The sequence below is a fragment of the Lissotriton helveticus genome, chromosome 1_2 (genome assembly GCF_964261635.1).
Source record: "Lissotriton helveticus chromosome 1_2, aLisHel1.1, whole genome shotgun sequence".
Taxonomy (NCBI): Eukaryota; Metazoa; Chordata; class Amphibia; order Caudata; family Salamandridae; genus Lissotriton; species Lissotriton helveticus.
This window is the reverse complement of record NC_136058.1, coordinates 98,129,838-98,153,896: the sequence shown is the minus strand read 5'-3', so window position 1 is coordinate 98,153,896 and position 24,059 is coordinate 98,129,838. Positions and strand designations below refer to the sequence as shown.

Sequence of the window (24,059 nt, the reverse complement as noted above, 5' to 3'; positions counted from 1 at the left end):
TCTCATCTCTGAGTGTGGCGGTGACAGCTACAACAGGTGCCCTCTCTCCACAGCATGTCGTGTGGTAAACCACAGAGTGCTTGAGAAAACTGAAACTCCCATCTATCCTCTCCACTTTCTCTCCTCCTCAGAGTTGAAAGATTCTGTCCCATCATCTGAAGAGGCATCAAGGGCTCAGAAGAGCTCCAATGGAAGCTTTCCTTTGGCGGTGGCCATGGAAAGGAGTGCGGTGGAAGAGCATGTGATGTGAAGAAGCAACGGGGAGCCCTGCCTGCGCACTGGAGCCAGAAGAAGAGTGTAAGACTAGATCACTAACACCAAAGAAACCTACACGCTGAAGCCTTGAAGAAGGGAATATGAGAGATTGCGCTCTTTTCTCTGCGCGTGGCCCTTCAGACATGTTCATACTGAGGGACATCCCATGAACTGCCCACACAGAGTAAAAAAAAATGGAACCACATCACAGCAGTTTAATCACTTGATCATGTTGTATGATACGACCCTTGAATAATGTACAATGGAAGTCCGAAATGCATAGGGGCTAATTTGCACGTTTGGATTAATATGGACAGAACAATTGTATGAAAAAAGAAATCAAATTCAACAATAAATGAGGACTTCCAATAAGAAAATTACAACGTGTAAATTAATTTATGGTCAAAGAAGAGAGACCTTCGAAGAATTCATGGAAAATTGCGTTTCCAAATATTGATTACAACAAGCAACACATTTCACCCCCATGGCTGTCTGTTTGGAGGACTGTTAGTCATTCCGCTTCTAGCTCATTAACTATATTCACAGACTAAATCTAATTATTTTTTTGGTTTACAAACGCTGGCCACTAACAATAACTATAATGTGGCAGCAACAAGCACAGATAAAGACTTCGAGAACACTCAAACCAAGAACAGATATTTATTTAGTTTGGGTGTTTTATGTTAAGGCCTTTGTTGCTTTGGGATACTTTTTAATGTTAAAGGTTGCCAAAGTCCAAGAATCTTGCTGGATGGGGTGTAGGCGGTAGGATTTATCAACACAGGGAGGCCTGGCCCGATATTCTACAATAGCTCCCACCTTTTGTGTCAAGATCAGGTAAAGGCGGTCCTGAACTGTTCAGTTTACGTGCTTTTCCTGATCCGCATATAGTTTGGTTCTGCCCTTGGCGTCGGCGTCAGTGTGGTTCACATGCAGTCGCAAGATATTCCGCCATTGTTTCATCCTATACAACAATCATTGGCTAATGAGATTTACTGTTGATAAGCAAAGGTTTCTTCAGTCTGGGGCACACTGTGGTACTGGTCATGCACAGAGCCTCCTTGAATGTTGGCACTTCAAACTGTGAAAGTTTCTGGCCCCACTTGTGACCTCATGGTTGTTTTCCTTGGCTGCATGGCATTGGGAGGTGGTCGCCCTTTGTGAGGCAATTCCAGGTGGGCCTAGGGTAGTGTGCAGAGGCACCACAGGATTGAACAGGGTGGGCGCGGTAGAGTAAGACCCAATGGATCAGGGCTTCAAAGTGTAAAATTATGAAGTTTTGGGCTGTGAAAGTAACAGGTATGGGTTTGGCTGATGATAACAGGCGGAGTACGGGTGGGGCTTTATTGTTTAAGCAGTCCGCATGTTGGTCAATTGGATATGATCACACAAGCCAATACTACCAAAATAAGTGGCAAACAACTAAATGTAGCTTTATTTTGCTTCGAAACTTCATCCTCTTCAATGCACGTTTATGATGAAATTAACTTGAACAACATTACATTAAATTCCTGCTCTTTCAATTGCACAGAGTATGTTTAAAAAGTACTTCGCCAAGGGCATCAACACTGCCTATTGAATGGCGGGGTAACACCGAGGCAAATGGCTGAAGATTGTAGTGAACACGCTAGGAAGGCAGCACAAGTTAGGGCTTTCAAGCTTGGTAAATCGGCATCCACAAGAGGACTGTGACATCCAAGACCTCAAAGCGGCTCACATCCTGAACAAGAAGCTAGCATTGGCAGTGGTGCCTATTACCAACCTAAAGCAAAGCCAATGAAAGCGAAAGAAAAGCCCTTTTAAAAGTGGGTAGATATCGGCCAAAGGACAAGGAATTGCACTTTTCATAGAAAATATTTTAAACAGAGTTAAGAGAATTATGATAATGTCTGCTGGAGGTTACAATAGGAATTACAGAGGGCTTTTTTTTAGGTCGAGCTTACTAGACAGTGCACGCCGTTTAGCTGCAAAAAAGACCGTGGGCTTACCAAGAACATGGGCTTGAAGCTCACCCATTGCATAATATTGGTTGGCATTACAGTCACTATTAGATACGAAGACATAAGCAAATAAGGCATAGACGAATGGTCTTGACAGACTTCTGTTATTATTATACTTCAGAAATGTGTTAAAAGATTAACATTATTATGTCACGGTTAGGTTAAATGCACATAAAAAGAAGAAAATAAAATGTCACTCTTAATTGCTAGCTTTCTACTGGATGGCTTACCTTGTTTTAGCCTGTCCATCTCACGTTTGTCCCTCTCATGGAGTATAGCATCTTTACCATCTCTTTGACTGGCTCACATCTATGCTTCCTCTGCTCGCTTTTAGAGAACTACTTCTTTCTTTTGGTTTAGGCACTCCACAAGAGTGCATGTGTTTTCCAGCTGTCTCAGTCCTGTGCATTTCTCTCCCTTTCCACATTTCTCCCTTATGCTTCTCCCCCACCCTCCACTTGTTATCTCCCCTACCCCATCTGTCTAATAAAAAGAAAAAAAACCACACACACACAGCACTTCTGCACTATGTTTTACAAGATTGTATTCGCGCTTTAAAAAAAAGTGCCCATTGTAGGAAACACGAGTCTTGAATGCATGCGCATGCATCTAAAATGACATACCAGCCGCATCGTAGCACTTTTCTTTAAGCCATGCTGCGCAGAAGCCACAATACTGTACAGCATGATTAAAAATAAAAACATTGGCAAAGCTAATGGGTCTTATAGGTCATAGAGTTGAGAACTATTGGCTATGCCAGTGCTTGCCTTGCATTGCATTGCATGATAACTTCTTTACACCACCGTTCAAACTGGTTGCATTACTTAGTCTTGAAGGACTCAGGAAGGATACCCACAAGTTTATTGGAAGATGAAGTAGGCCATCAGCCAGATATTGTTATTAAATGAATTCTGCATTCAAAAAATTAGTGGTCCAGGGCAAAGCAAATAACAGAATTCAAAAGTAGCTCCAGACTGGGAGTGCAAGACATACCTCGAGTGTACGCTCCTGATCGGACTTCCCTCATATGAGTCTTCACACAGCTCAAAGGCCATTTGTAAATGTGCTTAAGAGATGAATGCTACTATGTCTTGCAAGCACTGGTCAAGAATGAAAAAATAAGATGGTGTGTGCATGTACGACATGCAACCATTTGCAGTGTTTTTGGAAATGCAAAGCCCTAACAGTTTTGAGTGTGCTTGTGCACCAAGAAAGGCTGAGTGTATGGGCACACACTCAATGCAGGTGTGAAAAGCTGCATCTATCCTACAGCAGAAAGTCCAAACCTTACATGGCTATTCCAGCCGCTTGCTGTTTTTTGAGAGTCCAGCAGCTGCCTATGTTTACAAACTTGTTGTGCAGGGGAGTGGGGGCGGTTCACATCTCCTCTGTACACTGCTAACTCCTGGTGCATTCAAATACACTATGAGATGAGGTGATAGAGAAAAGGCCCTCAGTATGTTGCAAAGCAGATACACCGTAGAATTCGATACTAAAGAGCCTAATGTATTAAATGGAGATGAGGAGTTATTTTTACACTTAAGAAATCTGTAACGGTTAAAGTCCTCCCCACTTTACAGAATTTGTGATAACACCTTTGGCAAATCAGACTGATTTTTAATTTTAAAATATGGGTTTCAGTTTTCACGACAACTGGAGAGGATAGAAAAAACATAAGTAATTTGGAGAAAGATATGATTGATTAATGCTCCAATTGAGATATTCACAATGTCGCATTAATTCTTCTAAAAAGGCCCTTTGCATTTGTGACTTAATTAAGTCAACTTTACAATGTGCACATGGGCTTACTTGTGCTAGATATGTACATTTTTATTACCGATTTCAATGTCACGTGCTTAAAATTCAATTGTAGATTGTTACTTTGAGTACTAAGAAAATGAATTAAGTGGTTCACCTACATGGGATTAATATGATCAAACTGCCAACATTTTTATTGTAAATAGTACAACAGAGTTCTTCAATCTGTGGGGCGCGCCCCCCTGGGGGGGCGCGCCACCGTCTCAGGTGGGGCGCGCACTCCGCCGTAAATCTCACCTTTGTCCTCTACTGATTAAAGAAACAAACGGCAGAGTGAAGCTGCAGGGGCCCGAAGAAGGGGTGAAAACTATTAAAGCCTCATTAACAATACTCGTGGCTGTGTGCATGGGAAGCTGTCTCATCCAGGCTGCCACACACTGGGTTTGTGGCAGGCTGCAGCAGGCAATGGCAGCGCTGCTCGCAGCATGACCAAGTTGTGCAACTGGTATTTACCAAACAGGCTACCGACGGACCCGCCGGCGGCTCAGTTGACCCCCGCACAGACAGCGGCAGCCGTTGGAGATGCTGAGCCACCCCATCATACCCAGGCCGGTGATGTTTACTGTGGCAGGAGTCGTTTTGGTATGAAGAATCGTGTCTCAAAGTTAGTAAGTAGTCTAGTGCCTCATGATGATTCTCTCTCTGCTGCAAAATATGTTCTTAATAGTGTGCCGCATTGCAACTGGTCCGACTAACTGCGTTTTACTGTGATTCGGCGTGGATAACTGCATGCAGCAATAGATCAAGTTTAGGAAAAACTATAGGCCATGTGCGATGATCAGTTGACGTAATGGGGCGGCTCTGTAAGACTGAACGTTCGCCCTCTGCTTCCTGAATGCAGCAGTAGAGGCAAGAAGTTCGGCATTGAGCAGGGGTTGCTGAAGTCAGCCAGCAGAAAGCATTGAACATAATGCCGATGATCAATCCGAAACAGAATGCAAAGTTCCTGAAGTTCACAGAATAGTGGACTTTTCTGTAATGGAGATTTCTCTTTCAGCCATGTAATCCGCCGTAAAGGGACTAAGCACAGGTGTAAATGAAACGTAATTATTGTGGGAGGGTGCAGCACTGATAAAGGGTTTAAAATGCCCTTCTGAAGACAAAGGTGAACCAATTGGTTGGAGAGGGGATAGAGCCACTTATATATCTGAAAACAAATGTGTGCAGGGGCCTCTGTTCATCTCTGCAGCGTGCGGGCTCTGTTTCACATCACGTTATGTTAGAAATGCAAGTAATCTCATAACTTGTTGCAGAGGCCTCCTAGGGACTCGTTGAGCAGATCTTTCCTGAGAAGTTTGCATGGAGTGCAGGTTTCAGCTTTAGGCCGAATTTCACTGCGCATCTTTATTTTTCTTGTTTTATTTAATTTGCGCAGGCCTGCTTGGCAACACCCCTGACAGTTATTTTTTTTTTCTTGTGCCTCAGTCATGATCATCTTCAGAGCTGCCGCCTGTATGCCCTGTAACAGCTGAGAACTGTACATTACATAGCAGTCTGTCTTCTCACTGACAGTAAGCTGTGTTAGTAGTTGCTTGCACTAACCTGTTTTGGGTCAGGTGACTGTGAGAGCCACTGTGGTGCTTGCCAACGTAACTTTTCAGCGCGCAAAGCAACACAGAGTCAGAAGAGCATGCCGGGTAGCTCTGTGTGACAGGCTGCAACTGGTGTGATGGGGCCACCAGCGGGGCTTGGCAAGCAGTGGGCAATATTCAGGACCGGGGTGCACCGCTCAGTAATACAGCTTGTGGTTTATGATGTGACTCGTCTTAGAGTTCCTTGTTGCTCACATGGGTGTCATTTCTGATATGTATGTTTCCCTCGTCTTCACTGCTTGAGTTTGCCTGCGAGAAATTGTCACTCATAGTCCTTGAAATGTCACTCATAATTACACTGAAATTAAGAAAATGTCACACATAGCAATCTGAAACCTTGGCAGCTATGTTTTGGGGGGGGGGGGGGGGGTGGCTATCCTGGTTAATTCCTACAGCTGAAATGCTTTAGCTGCAGTGGGAGGCAAGGAGCCCCCTTTTCTAAAACTGAAAGCAACTATTTTGCAACTATTTACTGCAAGTGTCTGGGAATGTACCCTGCATTCAGACAACTTGCTCCTCATTCTCACCCTTCACTTTCATGCTCACCTTGCCAACACAGACGCAGGGTGTCTGGGTGCAGGGAAAATATTGTTTATGTTCAGGAGGGGGACCTTCCTGTACATAAACAATCTTAAAATGCCATTTGTCTCACTTCCATGTGTGCTGCTTAATGCAGCACACACAGAAATTACAAAATGGATTTTTTTTTAAAGAGTACAAATACAAGGCATTTTGATTTTTCCATGTGTGCTGCACAAGGCAGCACACATGGATGAATCAAAAATGAGGAGAAATAATGCATTTCTCCTACTTTCACCAGCTTAAGACCAGGTTTTCCCTGTTCTTAATTTTAACGCTGCCTCACTTTTACGCTGCCCTTGTAAATAGGGCGCAACATCAAAATCAGTGCCTGTTGCAGTGGAACGCCCACTGCAACACCCACTGCACACCATTTCACGCTAAGCATAGTATGAAAGAGGGACGTATTTACAAGGCAGCGTTAAGCCAAGTTAAGTGGCTTAACTCTGCCGTGTAAATACGGCAATGCCCCTATCACCACCACAACGTCATAAAAAGTGAGGGTGTGGTTCTATAGGTGCTTGTACATATGCCACTGAGTATGATGAAACTATGAGTAGCACTATAAAAAAAAATTATATGTTTGCCAGAAAGGTGCTATAGAGAGATGAGGTGCATTGTTGGTGAGTGGTAGTGAGGGAATTCATGGAGAAGGAGGAAACACATTGTTTTGAACATTATTTGCCGGATATGGCCAGGGATATGCGGGTGGCGGTCAATTATGTAGTGTACCAGATTCCAGAAATTTCTGTCAGGTGGTGGGGGGGCCCGACATTTAAAAAAATTCAGCTGGGGGGGCTCAACCTTCAAACGTTTGAAGACCTCTGTAGTACAACATTGAATGTTGTCAGGAATGCACATCAATGTAATACAATTTAGGTTTTGTTTCTCTCGCTAACGTAGATGAGATGCAATTTTGTTTGAAGATGAACCTGTGCATGAAAACATTGCTGAAATTTGGAATCTTTTCTTTTATGGTTATTGGTGGTGTTATCGCGTGGTGTATTCAAGAGAAACTCAACATGGAGCTCGTTATCATGATCAAATCACACACTAGTCAAACCACTGTGAACTCATGTCACAGCACAGATCAAACACTTTCTGCATTTAGCCAGCACCTTTCTTTGACTTGGAGGAGAGGATTTATTCGATACATTTTTAAAATCTACAGTTTTAAACGAACAATGTCACAGAAATTCACCAGTTGTAGTTATCTCAAGTTATTATATCTCGTGCCCTTTAATATCTATAACTCATGCCACCGTCATTTACAGTGTCATCAACGATGTAATTTCAGATGTATCAATAATGTCATATAACATGTCATGAGTGATGTAATATGGGGGGCAATTAGCAGTGCATGACGAGATAGCGTATTATAGTTCCTTTTGGCCACGAGGTATAGTTATTTGAGTAAACTATAATTGGTGAATTACAGTGGATTTGCTTGCTTAAAACGGTATGTTTTAATAGACATTTTTACATAACTATAACTGTGAAGTTTTATGTTTTTTGGTGTAAATTAAAAAGTCCATCGCCATGCATGCGTGGGATGGGACACAGATCCTGTATGTGGACCCCCCCAACCCCGCAGGCGCCCAACCCCCTGCCACTCACAACCTTTGGCTGTGCGTGGCGAGGAGTTGTGCACAGGGCCGGGCCTCCATACTATGAGATTGTGCACAGGGCTTGACCTCTGTGCAGGACCTGCACCAGACACTGCGGGCATCCAACCACTCCCCTGCTCATTGCCTTTAGCAGTGTGTGGTTAGGAAACCCCCCGATAGATGCCCAACCCTAAGGTGTACACAGCCTTTGGGCAGTATAGGGTTGGACGCACACGGCCGACTATATGATGCAACAATATAAAGGGCCTCAGTTTAAGTAAGGTAGACCTACTGAATGTGTCAAAGGGTCAGAACACTAAAATACAAAAATCTGATCATATTGAATTTATCAAGCGGTCAACACATTAATGTATATAAAGCAGACCCCTTGCCTTTGTCAAATAGTCACCAATAATCATAATCAAATGTATATTTTATAAATTCACACAAGGTGATTGCCATAACATGTTTTTAATAAAGCATTGGAAAACAAATATTAATATGTCAGAGTCATTTATTTTTTTTAAACACTTTTTCAGGCCACAAAATGCAGCTAAGACCCAAACACTAGAAGTCCCCACACTCCAGCTGAAGAGCACACAGCCCCAGCTCAAACTGCTTTAAACCCAGCTTGTTAAGTATTTACTTTAGTTTCTTTCTTTTTTTAATTCATTTTATTTTAATTTGGGGAGGGGTGCATGCGGCTCTGCCTTCCTGAGCCACTGAGGGGCCTCAGACACTCCATCCCTTGGGCCAGACGGCAGCAGTATCCAGAGGACTCCAAACACCAGGACACTGCAGTTCCCTGCCTGCGCTGTGGCGGGCAGGGAGAACTGCCTGCGCTGTGGCGGGCAGGGAGAACTGCCTGCGCTGTGGCGGGCAGGGAGAACTGCCTGCGCTGTGGCGGGCAGGGAGAACTGCCTGCGCTGTGGCAGGCAGGGAACACAGATTTGCTCCCGCCAGGTGGAAACACACAGATGGAGCTGGCTCTCACTGCACTGTGAAGGTTGCAGGCTGTAGAGCCAGCAGGGGCCATATACCACACCCGCGGCCCCACTTCCAGCAATTGCTGTGAGAGTCCCAGGTGGAAACCAGTATCCCCACAGCAATATTTAAATGTTTTGCTTCCTCAGGGGTGTGGTCCCCAGGGCATTTACAAGGTTCGGGGAACAGGGTCCGCACCTCCCAATCCTAAAAATGAATGCATCACGGGGTATGGGGTCCTCTGGGACTCTACAAGGCACGCAGGGGAGTGGGGGGTGCATGCCCCCGCTCCCCTAAAGATTATGTTACGTTGTCCCCGTGGGCCCTGGCCCACCAATAAAAAAATTAAATAAAAAAATTATTATATTAGCTCGATTTTCTTTTACTGTGGATCCTCCTGGTAAAATTATATACGTGTAAAAAATAGTTTTTGGTCCCCTCACCAGGACCCACCTAGATGTCTGTTTTTTACACTTATGTTCAGGACAGGAGACTGCAGCTTTGTTGATGTGGCAGTAGCTAATCAGATCTTATTTCTAGATCTGTCGGCTCTGCAGATCTTCTATGGCGTGAAATATATAATTTTTTTAACCTTCATTCCTCAAAAACGACTGAAAGCATTTACGCCAAATCACACTTTCTGGAGCAAGATCGAGCCTTTTGCCACATTTTGCGTAGTTCCATTAAGACGCTTTTGTGGCATCGCTGTTCAATTTTTCTGGGGAAAATTGCATGAAGAAAACGGCTTTAGGGACACTGCCCTTTTTCTAGGCCTGCTTGATGGATCACCCTGCAACACTGGTCAGCCTCACTTCACTAACCTGTTACACACTGCCCTTGCTCCCTTCATCCATGAATGCGCTCATTCTTTAGCCTGTCCATGCAGCCCTGCAACCATTTACTAGCCTAACCCCTTACGCTCCCCTTCTCCCACACTCAGTAGTGGCTAGTGACATTTAAAAGTGGTGAGGTGTAAAAGTTGGGTCGATTTCTGTAGTGAGCGACATAAGCAAACTTAATGGACAAACTTGGGGTCCAGGCTTGGTCATCCTCCAGAGAAACAATTGGAAACAAATATACAAATGGTGCATTCTAAAATCAAATTAATTTAGTGATAAAGCAAGGCTCATAAAGCAGTGGGAACGTATAGTCTTGAAATATTAAACACATTAAAAACTGCCCTATATCTTACTGCATTAATATGTCCAATGTTACTGGAATGTGCAAATCATACACGTGACAACTTTGACCTGGGCCCTATACTCACATTGCTGCAAAGGCGGTACACGCCACAATCAGCCCCCATCGTCCCACCGGAGATGAACGGCCTCTCCATCACAGTGACTCTGCGGCGGAGGAAGTCCAGGACGGGTACATCAGTGGCCACGAGGCCCCGGAAGTGAGGAGTGGAAGCAGTAGTGACCGCCCTGCCCTGGGAGCGTATGCCGTCTCCGTCTGAGGACCCAGGCGAGGGGCTCGTGGAGGGCGGGGATGGCCTGCCCCCATGTTGAATCCATGAGTGGCCCATCAGGACAGCAGGGAATGGAGCAGAGAAGGCAGGCTCCACTGCTGCCGGGCCGGAATCCTGCCTCGTCTGAGGCATCTCGTGGTGCACCTGGAGGTCCGATTGCTGAGGCTCCGGTCACCAGAGTTCACTGTAAACATGGAGCAGGATGGGGGCCCTACACATGAGGTGAACCAGAGGAAGGAGTCTAGTGTGGTCACTCACAGTTTCAAAGCAAGCAGACAGCAGGAGAGCGAGCCCTCGTCCCCAGCCTAGTGGAGGAGAGCGCGGTGAGAGGGTCAGTGATTAGACCTTCTGCGGTCCCCAGGTGGGGTGGCGGCCTGCCCTGCGCCCCCACTCCTACTTGCTGGTGAGGGCCGGGATTACCACTGGGGCATAGGCCTTGCAAGCCGGGCGAGCTAGGTCCGCGCCAGGTGCATTTTGATATAAAAGGAGGAAGACTGGCCTTGGTGACCCCCAAACTGGGGCCCTGTGGTTGGGACAACGCGGTACCGCTGACGGACACTGGGAGGTGAGAGGCGAGCGATCGAGAGAAGGGAGGGCTTGAACTGGGTGAGCCCCCGCTCCTGCTTATTAACCCAGAGATCGAAGAGGGACGAGGGCATGCAGTAGTAGCCTGATGCAGTGCACAAGCAGTGAACTGGTCCGTCCCTCAGCATTTCACCCTGCTCCCGTAGCTACCTGTGACAGTGGCCTACTCACAGAGGTGTTATACCAGGAACCCTGCAGCATAGACAAGTCGTGCTGCGCAGGAGCTGTCTGCAGGTCCTCCTAGGTGAAACGCCCGCCAACGTTGCCCTGGGTTTGGAGTGGTAGAGGTGGGGACCTGGGACTACACTCCCAGATACAATACTACACGACCTCTGCAACGCTCGCCGACCAATCTGAGGCTCCACTATGGTAACATGGACCAATCTGTACTGTGATACACCCCCAGGACCGTGACCTAACCATCAGAACTCAACAGCCACGGCCATGTCCACTTCCGGTCAGCAAAAAAAGATTGATCAGTAAAAGACATGTTCGCCAAACCTACCATGAAGAAAGCCGAGACCGCTCCCGAACCAAGGGGACAAGAAACATCTCTAGAGGCCAACCGTGATGGGGAGGTCGAAGGAGATGAATACCCCATCACCATAGCTTTCCTGGAGCAACAATTTGAATTTCTCAGAGGGGACATTGCTGGACTCAACCGGGAGATAGCCGCTGACATCAAAGGAATACGGCAAGACGTCGAAGCTATGAACCAACAGATGACCTCGATGGAACAGACCCAAGATGCTAGGGAAGAGGAACTAGAGAGCCACCATCAGGAGATGCTGGCAATACGCAAATAGAACTCAGAGCTCCGATACCAGGTAGTAGATTTGGAGAATAGGTCTCAACGTTCCAATATTCAAATCAAAGGTGTCCCTCTACAAGTAGTCACTGACAGCCTAAAAGACTTGGTTATCCACCTTTTAAACATGTGGCTCCCTCCCTACAAGACCAAGAGATTACCCTGGACCATACGCATCGAGCCGGGAGACCGCCCGCAGTGCCGGGCCAACCTCAGGATATCCTTCCCTTCCTACATTATTACCAAAGGAGACCATGGCAGCAGCACGTGAATTGAAGCATATCGAATTTGAGGGTCCCCAAATATGGTTATATTAGGACCAAGCTGGATTTATCCTAGAGTGAGTGTGTGGTGACAATACAAAAAGGCTTTGCCACCTCCTGGACAAGGTTCATCACTCTCAAGTTATGGCCCTGCTGCGAGAATCAATGCAGAAAAAGCATTCAATCAGGTGCATTGGCAGTACTTGTATCTCGTGCTGGAACGAATAGGCCTCAGACCTCGATTTCGAAGCTGGATCCATGCATGTTATACGGATCCCAAAGCCAGCATATAAGTGAATGGGGCTAAATCGTCTAACTTTTCCATAGAACGAGGGACCAGACAGGGCTACCCCATGTCCCCTTTATCATTCGCGCTCTATATGGAGCCATTGGTATAAAGAATAAAACCAACACCCAAGTGTCAGGCATCTTGATGGGAGGGAGGGGACACAAGATAATGCTGTATGCAGACGATGTTCTTTTGATCCTTACTGACCCAGACACCTCCTTAGCAGCCGTCACAACAGAGCTAACCGCGTGCCAAACAGCCTTATGGTTTAAAATCAACTCCCAAAAATCTTTCATCCTTGAACTGACGGTTTCTGAGGCAGACCGTGCTCGACTCTGCACTCAATGCCTGTACCTATGTGCTGAGAACGGAATTCTATACCTAGTAATACAAGTGTACCCCACACTTACGCCCACCACCGCACACAATTATTGGAACCTTCTAATGCTTGTGAGGAACGACCTCACCAAATGGAAACCCCACAGTCTCTCGCGGATGGGGCGCTTAGACACGGTCAAAATGACGCTTCTCCCCAAACTCCTATACGTCTTGCAAACACTGCCTCGCCAACCCCCACCATGGATATTAGATAGAATACAATCACTCAAATGGGATTTCATTTGAGAGGGAAAGCGGGCACGGATGGCTAAAGCCATAGCGTACCTTCCCTTATCTGTAGGTGGCTTGGGTGTTCTGAACCTTCGTTGTTACTATCAGACAGCAAAACTTCATTATTTGGTAGAATGGTACCGTACGCTAGCGGAACAGCACCAGTGTTTTATAGATCAGGCCATAGCGGCTACCCATATCTGGAAAATACCCTGGCTACCGAAACCACATAGGCCAATGGGCGTCTACATTTAACCGGTTGTAAGAGCTACGGTTTGGGTTTGGGAAACGGTATAGCTGCGGCACAATGTCTCCACCCTTATCTCACCACAATCACCCCTGATAGGTAACCCAGATTTTCCGCCAGCAGCCACGGGGTCGGCGTTTAAGACATGGCAAGAAGCCAAATGTACAATTAAAGTAGTGGATACGCACAGCCTGTTATCATGAGTTGAGTTAGGTTGAAAATTTGTCGCGTGCAAACAAGGCTTACTGTCCAGACCACACAGTGTTGCGGAAATATGTTGAATATTGCAACCCCTGGATAGGGGTTGTCCCCTGGTGCACAGCGTGTGAAACAAAAAATGTTTTGATCAAATGTTTATACTGAAGTTTCAAAAGCAAAGTCTTTAAATACTGAAGAGTCTTGATTCAAGATCACTTGTTTTCAATGATCCAATTTTTCATAATTGACAGTCTTCACAACTTCTGTGGCTTGCATAAACTCGTGATGTATACACATCCAAAAAGTTTTTAACAATCATCCCAATGCATTTCGGGCATTGAAGTTGCCCTCCGTCAGGGGATTAATCTAAAGGAAAACAAAATGAAGGGTTCTCAAAGGAGGAAACACTCGAATGGGCTTTAAGAGTCAATATCATTCTAGTCATGCAAGTGTGGGAAGCTTACAACCCAGAACTGAGTAGAGGTAAACGGTGTCAGATAAATAGTTGTGTCACAGTTTTAAAAGATAAGTGCAAGAAATAACAGTCACGGTGTGTTGGTTATAGGTAAAGGTGATGAAACAGATCGGTCACGTGGTGGTTGATAATACAAGAAAAGATAAAAGCCTCACCCAGTGAAGACGAATAGTTACTAGGTGTCTGAGTATGAATGTGCTGATGAATGGTAGAAAAATCAGTGTCTGAAGTGCGAGTGAGACACTAACATCTTATTCAGTGCAAATTACACAACGCCAAATCATGAAAAAAATAGACTGGTTCTCACGTGTCAACATATGAGCCATGTGTTCAGCGTTGTGGAAAAAATAAATAATAAACATGCACAGTAGTTAGGAGGTTGGTTCACAAGCTCGTTAAACGCGTGTAAGTGAAAAACGGGTCCACGAATGACACATTACTTTGAAAACATAATTCAAACTACCACAACAGATGAAGACATTCTCTTGGGATTACGTCCTCGCAGCACTTTCATGGCTCCTATCAGCCACAAAATCATTGACACGTTTGAACAACAAGTTAAACATGAGATTTCCAAACTGCCTTTTCAAGCTATGACTACTCATCACAATTTAACCATGAAAGATCGAAGCACTTTGAGAAAACTGGCTAACAATCTATCTATCACATGTCAGAATGCGGACAAGGGCGGTGCCCTTGTCATTATGGACAGTACTTACTATCATGAATAAGTCAACCGACATGTATCTGATATGAACACATATATGGAACTGGATGGAGACCCCACCAATGAATATGCATCTATATTGTTTAACATCGTCCAAAAAGCAGCAGACAAAGGTACCATCAATGAGAGAGCCAAGAAGTTCCTCATTAAAGAGAATCCCAAATCACCATCGCTTTACATGCTGCCGAAGATTCATAAAGATGCCCGAAACCCTCCGTTCAGACCTATTGTGTCTACCAGGGGCAGCATCCACGAGCCTGTCGGGAAATTCCTTGACAAACATCTACAGACATATGTGACTACCAGCAGATCCTACATCAGAGATACCTCTGATTTTTTGTATAAACTCCTGCAAATTCAAATATCCGAATCAGAAGAACTGTGGCTATGTACAGTGGATGTCAAATCCCTGTACACATCTATCCCCCACAACCTCGGAATTGAAGCCACTCAACCATTGATACAGACCTCAAAGTGTTTCTGATGGAATTACTCATGTTTACCTTGTACCACAGCTACTTTAAGTGGAATGACAAATGGCACCTACAACTATGTGGTACTTCCATGGGCAATTGCGCCGCTCCGGCGTATGCTAATTTATTCATGAGATACTTCGAAGAGCAACACATACTTAACCAATCTGTCTGGCAACAATCAGGAAAGCTATTCCTATGATTTATTGATGACATTTTTATCTTATGGTCAGGTACAGGTCAATCTCTTTGACTTTCTCCATCATCTCAACTTGATCGCCGATTGCATACAATTCACCTGGGAAATGCACCAAGAACGCATACACTTTCTCGATGTTGAGGTCCAACTCAACAATAGCAAACTTTCCACCACCTTGTTTCGAAAAAATACTGATCGCAATAGCATCTTGCACTACAACAGTTTCCACCAAAGGGGCCTTAAAAACAACTTACCATTTTCACAACTATTGAGAGTCAAACGCATAGTAGCTTCTCCGGACCAATGCCAACAACAAATAGATACCATGCTAATGAGATTCAGAGATCGTGGATACCCAGAGGAGATCTTAAGATCGGCCAAAACCAGATGTGAGCCATTCAACAGACAAGATCTATTAACAGTCAAAACTAAAGATACTAACAAAAGAATAGTACTGGTTTCCAAATATTCCACGACAAGCCACCGTTTTCGTAACATGATACTCAAACATTGGTCCTTATTAAGTAATGAAACTGACTTTATGGGAATCTTTGAAAATAAACCCATTTTTGCATATACTCGGGGCAGCAACCTCAAAGATTTATTGACCAAACCCAGTGAAATCAACACACCTCGTCAATATACAGGTTTAGCCCCATGTTATAACTGTAGCAGTTGCCATAATGTCATAAGAGGAAACACCCTCAACCATCCAATGAAAGGGACAAAAATCAAATTAAGATTGAATGCGACCTGCAATACTTCAAATGTCATATACATGTTGAAGTGCCCATTTGGATCGTGCTACGTGGGACACACAGAAAGAAAAATTCGCATCAGAATCTTGGAACACAAGAGCAACATCAGGACTGGAAATCTCCGATCAACCGTTGCCAACCATTTCTTGGAAAAAAGACACATTGTTGCTCAATTAAAATTTCTTGTATTAGAGAACATAGAACCCATTGAGGGTATTAACATCAAAAACCGTCTACTCCAGAGGGAGAACTACTGGATTCGCTACCTACGCACCATGCAACCCCACGGGCTTAACGACAGGATGGAGTTCCTATGTTATCTTTAACTGTCTTGAATTGGGTTCTGTATATGAATTTCCTGTTCTTCAGGAATCACAGTTATTTCACATGTATATTTTTGTATTCTCACTTTTTAGGAGTTACTAATATTCTGTTTCGCATTTTCATTCGATATTCATAGTGTATTATTAATTTTATTTAAATTGTCTCCCTTTGACACACCATTCAGGGTTCCTCACCGCCCGACATTTGTCTTCACACCGTTTCAATATGGCGCCCGCGCTTTCTCTTCCTGACCGTCTTTCTTTTATTTTTATCACCTGACATTACTAATTTCACTCTGCTGACGTGAGCGCACGCTGTTCGTGAACCTTTGATTAGTCGTTCGGACTAACCACGGAAATATTATCGCCTTCTTGACAACTCGTCTTACACTGTAAGTACCGCCATTCGCGGACTCGTTTTTCACTTACACACGTTTAACGCGCCTGTGAACCAACCTCCTAACTGGGATGCACGTTTATTATTTATTTTTTCCAGAACGCTGAACACATATGTTGACACGTGAGAACCAGTCTATTTTTTTCACGATTTGGCGTTGTGTAATTTGCACTGAATACGATGTTCGTGTCTCACGCGCACTTCAGACACTGATTTTTCTACCGTTCATCAGCACATTCATACTCAGACACCTCGTAACTATTCGTCTTCACTGGGTGAGGCTTTTATCTTTTCTTGTATTATCGACCACCATGTGACCGATCTGTTTCATCACCTTTACCTATAACCAACACACCGTGACTGTTATTTCTTGCACTTATCTTTTAAAACTGTGACACGACTATTTATCTGACACCGTTTACCTCTACTCAGTTCTGGGTTGTAAGCTTCCTGCACTTGCATGACTAGAATGATATTGACTCTTAAAGCCCATTCGAGTGTTTCCTCCTTTGAGAACCCTTCATTTTGTTTTCCTTTAGATTAATCCCCTGACGAAGGGCAACTTCAATGCCCGAAATGCATTGGGATGATTGTTAAAAACTTTTTGGATGTGTATACATCACGAGTTTATGCAAGCCACAGAAGTTGTGAAGACTGTCAATTATGAAAAATTGGATCATTGAAAACAAGTGATCTTGAATAAAGACTCTTCAGTATTTAAAGACTTTGCTTTTGAAACTTCAGTATAAACATTTGATCAAAACATTTTTTGTTTCACACGTTGTGCACCAGGGGACAACCCCTATCCAGGGGTTGCAATATTCAAGAAGCCAAATGTAGACAAATAGGGGACCTGTTCGATGAGGCAGGGCTCATGGACTTCTCAACACTACAAACAGGTTATGGCCTGCCAGATACAGCACGTTGGCAATACCGGACGGTAGCAATTGGGTGATCCAGCCCTAGATCCGCCCACTTGCAAGCAAGACAATGACAACCTTTGAGAAGTCGATCCTTGTGTGAACCGCAGATAAGAAGCTCCTCTCCGATCTTTACTCCTTACTGATAATGCCACTGAGCCCCCCTGCCTCGCCAGCTCGAGCCAGATGGAAAAGAGGGCAAACGAACATTCATGGATAGAGAATGGAATGATATTCTCCACTGAGCGTGCACATCAGCGCACAATAGCACTAGCAAAGAAATGCTCCTAGACTCGCTCATTACTGGTACCATACCCCTGCCAAGATCGCCACTTGGGATGAGTGATGGGCAATGCTGGCAACATTGCGGGCAACAAGGCACACTTCTGCACATCCTCTGGCACAGCCATAAATTAGAACCCTTTTGGACTAAGGCTTTGGAAATGGTGAATGCCATGTTCCAAACTGACATTTCCGAGTTATATACTCCTAGTTCTTCCTAACCCACTCACCTACCCACTACAATCACACAGAGGCAAAACGATCATCCTAGCGCTGGGAGCAGCAAAACAGATTCTACTAACCAGATGGGGCACGGAAGCAGTACCCTCCCAGGCAGATTGGCTGCATAAAATTTGGGACATACTGGTGCATCTTTTTTCTCTAAAATCTTCAATACAACAGATTTAAATCCTTAAAGTGTGTTCTAGCCCAGTGTCTTGCACTGCATGCAGCATCAACTTTGGAAGAAAATGCTCTAACCAGGCATTGGGAAGGACCCACAGCTGCTGACTGCAATCAGTTTTAGCAGAGTCTATTTTTGAGTGAAGACAGGTCTTTAAGTGGGATAAAAAATGTGGGAGAGTTCTCTAAAATGTAACATGTAAAATACATTCTGTGATTTCTATAGTGTGCTACCCGACCAGCATTTTAGTTTCTCTCTGAGATGGAATTGCATCCAGATATATAACACAACAACTGACCTACACCTAAAACCTGGCAGTACGATTGGCTTTGTCAATGGTTGTTAGCTGTTTAAGATAAATGAATAACTACAAGGATTTGTAATGAATAATTAACCTTTAAAATGTTTCAATTCTGAAATTTCAATGAGGCCTGTGGAAGGAGGATTGGCCTTCAGTTATGTGCACTTTGGTAGATATATAGGCCCCTTTTCACTGCACATCTCATCCATCTGCAATCTTCAACCATCTCTCTTTTCTCTGCAGCACCCTCTTTTCAGTCTTCCCCGAATGCACTACCTCACATCACCAATTCCAAACATATACTGCACTCACTCACATTTAAGCAATTTATTTCCTTTTGCCCTGTAAATATTTTGCCATCTGTACACCCCTTCACACACATTTCCACAGCATTGCAATTGCAACTGGAAAACATGACCATTGTTCTGTGTGCTCTGCAGAGAGGCCAAACCACTGACAGGCACTTTAATTTGGCTTCAGAGTCAAAGCGCTCAATCAAAGCCCCACTTAAACACCTGGCACAGCTTAAAGTATGCACAGAAAAAAAAACAGAAACATGATCAAATAGCTAACTCTTGAGGAAGGTACGATTAGGTAAAACATGAAATAAGAGAGGAGCTAAATCGCTGACATGCATTGCCTTAACGTTTTTAACACTCATTGTTCGTTAATCAATCTGAAATAAACAAAATGCTGATTGCAGACCACTTATTACTTTGAAATGAACTTACTCGTCCAGCACAACTCTCGGAGTCTGTTCTCTGCTGGGATGTCCTTTCTCCAAAGGGTGTGAAGTAGTATCTTTCTCTGCTGAGAGAAAATAAGAGGCGTGAAAGGAATAATGCCACGTGGTCTAGAGGTTTGGGTCCGTGTAAACATATCCTAAGCACTTTCACTGCCGTCTTAGAAACTGCACTTTAAACAGCTGCAAACTAGATTCAGTTACATTGCTTAACAAGCACTGGCCTAGCCAATAGGTTTGATGTTTGTACGACAAGTTATTGGTTTTCACAATGCTTGTTTTTGTACAGGGCAGCGAGTCCATACAAAATCATCCATAAATAGGACTGTTCCAGATAATAAAGCAACACTTTTTCTGTAGAACCCATTTCCATATTTTTTTATAAACATGTTTTATTGTGTCAATGAACACATATAATGCAGAGCCCCTCCAACCAGAGGTCTTCTGCCACATTTTAAACACAACATATTGGCATTGACATTTTATATATATATGCTTCCCCTTAGCATAACTTGGATAATAGGACAATTAAATGAACCCCCATTAACTACCCTCCTCTATTGCACTGTCATATTTCTGCGCCTATAGCACCACTTATGTTCTGATTTGCGGTGAAGCAGTTCCATTAAATCTCCTTGTCTCACATATCTTAGTAACATGCTATCTCCACTGCGCTGCCTCCTCCCTGGGTGGAATGGGCTCTAAGAATATACCTCTATACTCCGCCCACCGCCACCAAATCTTTGGGTGTTTTTGTAGGCAGCCCCGTGCCTTAAGAATAGGTACCTCCAACCTCATGTTAAAATCTGAACCTTTTTTCCATGATTTCCAGATGGTTTTGTTGCTTGTGCTCCCCAATGCTGGAGGGCCATTTGCCGACTGTAAAATAGTCTTAATCCATATCAATGGAAGCAAAAGGACACAATCAATATTTCTGTTGGTTGATCCAAGATGTGATTAACAATGTCTGAAGCCTATGGCTGAAGGTTTCAGAGAAAAATAAGCCACTGGCTTAAAGAGCATGACCCAAAGCCCACTGAAGTAAGTATTGAATATAATTTGTTCATCATTGCAACATGCCAAACTAAAAAAAAAAACAGTCCTTATTATACATTTTTTTATGGCCCACGGTATTACACATCTGGAATGTTTTAAGTATTCTGGAATTAGAGCACATCAGTGATGTTATTAGTGATGTCACTGACCATATCATGAGTGATGTAATATGTGACGGCATCAGCAGTGCATTGCGGGGGCGCGAGTTATAGTTACCTCAACTAACTATAACGGCTGAATTTCTCAGGTTTCAGGGACGTTCTAGTTAGTTTGACATTTCAGTCGTACAAAACCAGTGTTTTTTTCAGTGAATTTCTAAGGTTTTTTAAATGCTAATTTCTAACTATAAGGTCCCTGAAACCTATGTTTTTCTCAGTGAATTTCAAAGGTTTTTTAAATGCTAATTTCAAACTATAACGTCTCTGAAACCTATGGCTTTTTCGGTGAATTTCAAAGGTTTTTTAAATGCTAATTTCTAACTATGATGTCCCTGAAACCTGTGTTTTTTTCAGTGAATTTCAAAGGCTTTTTAATTGCTATTTTCTAACTATAAATCCCCGAAACCTATGTTTTTGTCAGTGAATTTCTAAGGATTTTTGAATACTAGCTTTTAACTATGCCTACATAGGTAGGACATATGCAGAAAGAGGAAGAAAGGTGCAGAAAGAAGCAAGAGAAATGCAGAAAGAGGAAACAGAAGTCCAGACAGACGAAGAAATGTGCAGAAAGAACCAACAGAGGTACAGAAAGATGCCTTGTTGCAAAGTCATCCTGTGCCCCCAACGTTTTGCTGACTAGTACTGGTGGTAACTGACTCCGACTAAACAGGCCCGGAGCCAGTGCTATGATAAAAGACACTTAGAATACAGTGAAAATACCTACATACTCTAGGGTACACTATGGGTTGGGGTACCCCTGTGATTGGTATGACCTCCCCTGTAAGGCCCTAGTACATAATAGGGCAGGGGGTTAAAACTACCTCTAAGTCAGAGGTGCAGAGAGAAGCAAGAAAAGTGCAGAAAGAAGCAAAAGAGGTGCAGAAAGAGGCAAGAGAACTGCAGAAAATGGCAACAGAGCTGCACAAAGAGGCAAAAGGGGTACAGCAAGAGGGGTGCAGAAAGAAGCAAGAGAAGTAAAGAAAGAAGCAACAGATGTGCCAAAAGATGCAAGAGATGTGCAGAAACAGGCAAGAAAGGTACAGAAAGAGGGAACGGGGAACAGAAAGAGATAAGAGGGCTACAGAAATTTGCAAGAGAGGTGCAGAAGGAAACAAGAGCAGTGCAGAAAGAAGCAGGAGAAGGGCAGAAAGAAGCAAGAGAGGTGAAGAAATAGGGAAGAGGGGTACACAACGAGACATGAGGGATGCAGAAATTTGCAAATGAGATGCAGCAAGAGCAGTGCAGAAATAACTAACAGAGGTGCAAAAAGAGGCAAGAGGGGTTCAGAAAAAGGAAGGAGAGATGCACAAAATTGCAAGAGAGGTACAGAAAGAGGCAAGAGGGGTGCAGAAAGAAGCAACAAAGGTGCTGAAAGGGGCAGAAAGAGGCAAGAGAAGTGCAGAAAGAAGCAACAGAGGTACAGATAGAAGCAAGAGAGGTGCAGAAACAGCCGGGAAAGGTGCAGAAAGAGGGAACAAGGGCGCAAAAAGAGGCACGAGGGGTGCAGAAACAGGCAAGAGGGGTGCAGAAAGAGGCAAGAGGGGTGCAGAAAGAAGCAAGAGATATGTAGAAAGAACCAACAGAGGTGTAGAAAGAGGCCTTGTTGCAAAGTCATCCTGTGCCCCCAACTTTTTCGCCGACTAGTACTGGTTGTAACTGACTCTGACTCACCAGGCCCGGAGCCGGTGATATGCTAATAGACACTTAAAATACTGTGAAAACACCTATACACTAGGGTACACTGTGGGCTGGGGTTCCCTTGTGATTGGTATGACCTCCCTTGTAAGGCCCTTGTACATAAAAGGGCAGGGGGATTAAAACTACCTCTAAGTCAGAAGTGCAGAGAGAAGCAAGAAAAGTGCAGAAAGAAGCAAAAGAGGTACAGAAAGAGGCAAGAGAAGTGAAGAAACAGGCAATAAAGGTACAGAAAGAGGGAAGGGGTGCAGAAAGAGGCATGAGGGATACAGAAATTTGCAAAAGTACAGAAAGAAGCAAGAGAAGTGCAGAAACAACTAACAGAGGTGCAAAAAGAGGCAAGAGGGGTGCAGAAAAAGGTAGGAGAGATGCACAAATTGACAAGTGAGGTACAGAACGATGAAGGAGGGTTGCTGAAAGAAAGAAGAGAAGTGCAGAAAGAAGCAAGAGCGGTGCTGAAAGGGGCACAAAGGGTGCAGAAAGAGGCAAGAGAAGTGCAGAAAGAAGCAACTAAGGTACAGAAAGAAGCAAGAGCGGTGCTGAAAGGGGCACAAAGGGTGCAGAAAGAGGCAAGAGAAGTGCAGAAAGAAGCAACTAAGGTACAGAAAGAAGCAAGAGAGGTGGAAAAAACAGGCAGGAAAGGTGCAGAAAGAGGGAACAAGGGTGCAAAAAGAGGCAAGAGGGGTGCAGAAAGAAAAGAGCGGTGCAGAATGAAGCAAGAGCAATGCAGAAAGAAGCAGGAGAAGAGCAGAAAGAAGCAAGAGAATTGCTGAAAGAAGCAACAGAAGTAAAGAAGCAAAAGAAGTGCAGAAAGAGGCAAGTAAGGTGAAGAAAGAAGCAAGAGCAGTGCTGAAAGAACCAACTGTGGTACAAAAAGAGGCATGAGGGGTGCAGAAAAAAGTAGGAGAGGTACACAAAGAGGCAAGACAAGTATAGAAAGTGGCAGGAGGGGTGCAGAAAGAAGGAAGAGAAGTGCAGAAAGAAGCAACAGAGGTGCCGAAAGAAGCAACAGAGGTGCAGAAAGGCAAGAAAGATGCAGAAAGGGGGAACAGGGGTGAAAAAAGGGGCAAGAGAGGTGTAGAAAAAGGGGCACAGAAAAAGGCAAGAGGGGTGTAGAAAGAAGCAAGTGAGATGCAGAAAGAGGCAACAGAGGTACACAAAGATGCAAGAGAACAGCAGAAAGAGGCAAGAAGGATGCAAAAAAGGGAAGAAGGGTGCAGAAAGAGGCAAGAGAGGTACAGAAAGAAGAAAGAGAAGAGCAGAAAGAAGCAAGAGAGGTGCAAAGAGGGAAGATGAGTGCAGAACGAGACAACAGAGATGCAGAAAAACAACAGGGGTGCAGAAAGATGCGAGAGGTGCAGAAAGAGGAAAGTGAGGTGCAGCAAGGGGCAAGAGAACAGCGTAAAGAGGCAAGAGAGGTACAGAAAGAGGGAACAGGTGAGCAGGCAGAGGCAAGAGAGGTGCAGGAAGAGGGGTGCAGGAAGAGGGGTACAGAAAGAGGCAAGAGGAATGTAGAAATTTGCAAAATAGGTGCAGGAAGAAGCAAGAGCAGTGCAGAAAGAACCAACAGGGGTGCAGAAAGAGGCAAGATGGGTGCATAAAGAAGCAACAGAGTTGCCGAAAGAGGCAATAGAGGTGCAGAAAGAAGAGTGAGAGTTTCAGAATGAGGCAAGAGAAGATCAGAAAATGGCAAGTGAGGTGCAGAAAGAGGCAAGCGAGGTAGAGAAAGAGGCAAGATAAGTATAGAAAGAGGCAAGAAGTGCAGAAAGAGGCACTTGAGGTGCTGAAAGAGGGAAGAGAGGCACACAAAGAGACTCGAGAAGTGCAGAAAGAGGCAAGGGAAGT

At 44.3% G+C, this 24,059-nt stretch overlaps 1 protein-coding gene across 7 annotated transcripts in view; it reads right to left on the bottom strand.

Annotated features, from left to right (window-relative positions):
- The window catches only part of ITGB3BP (integrin subunit beta 3 binding protein), a 277,373-nt gene that overhangs the window by 105,513 nt on the left and 147,801 nt on the right, over window positions 1-24,059 (bottom strand). For 4 of the 7 annotated variants that reach the window (XM_078669225.1, XM_078669250.1, XM_078669209.1 and 1 more), the window contains one exon: window positions 19,295-19,373. In XM_078669225.1, coding sequence (XP_078525351.1) covers window positions 19,295-19,373 — 79 coding nt within the window. The remainder of the gene's footprint in view (window positions 1-19,294; window positions 19,374-24,059) is intronic. The other 3 variants (XM_078669232.1, XM_078669257.1, XM_078669217.1) reach the window with 1 other exon arrangement.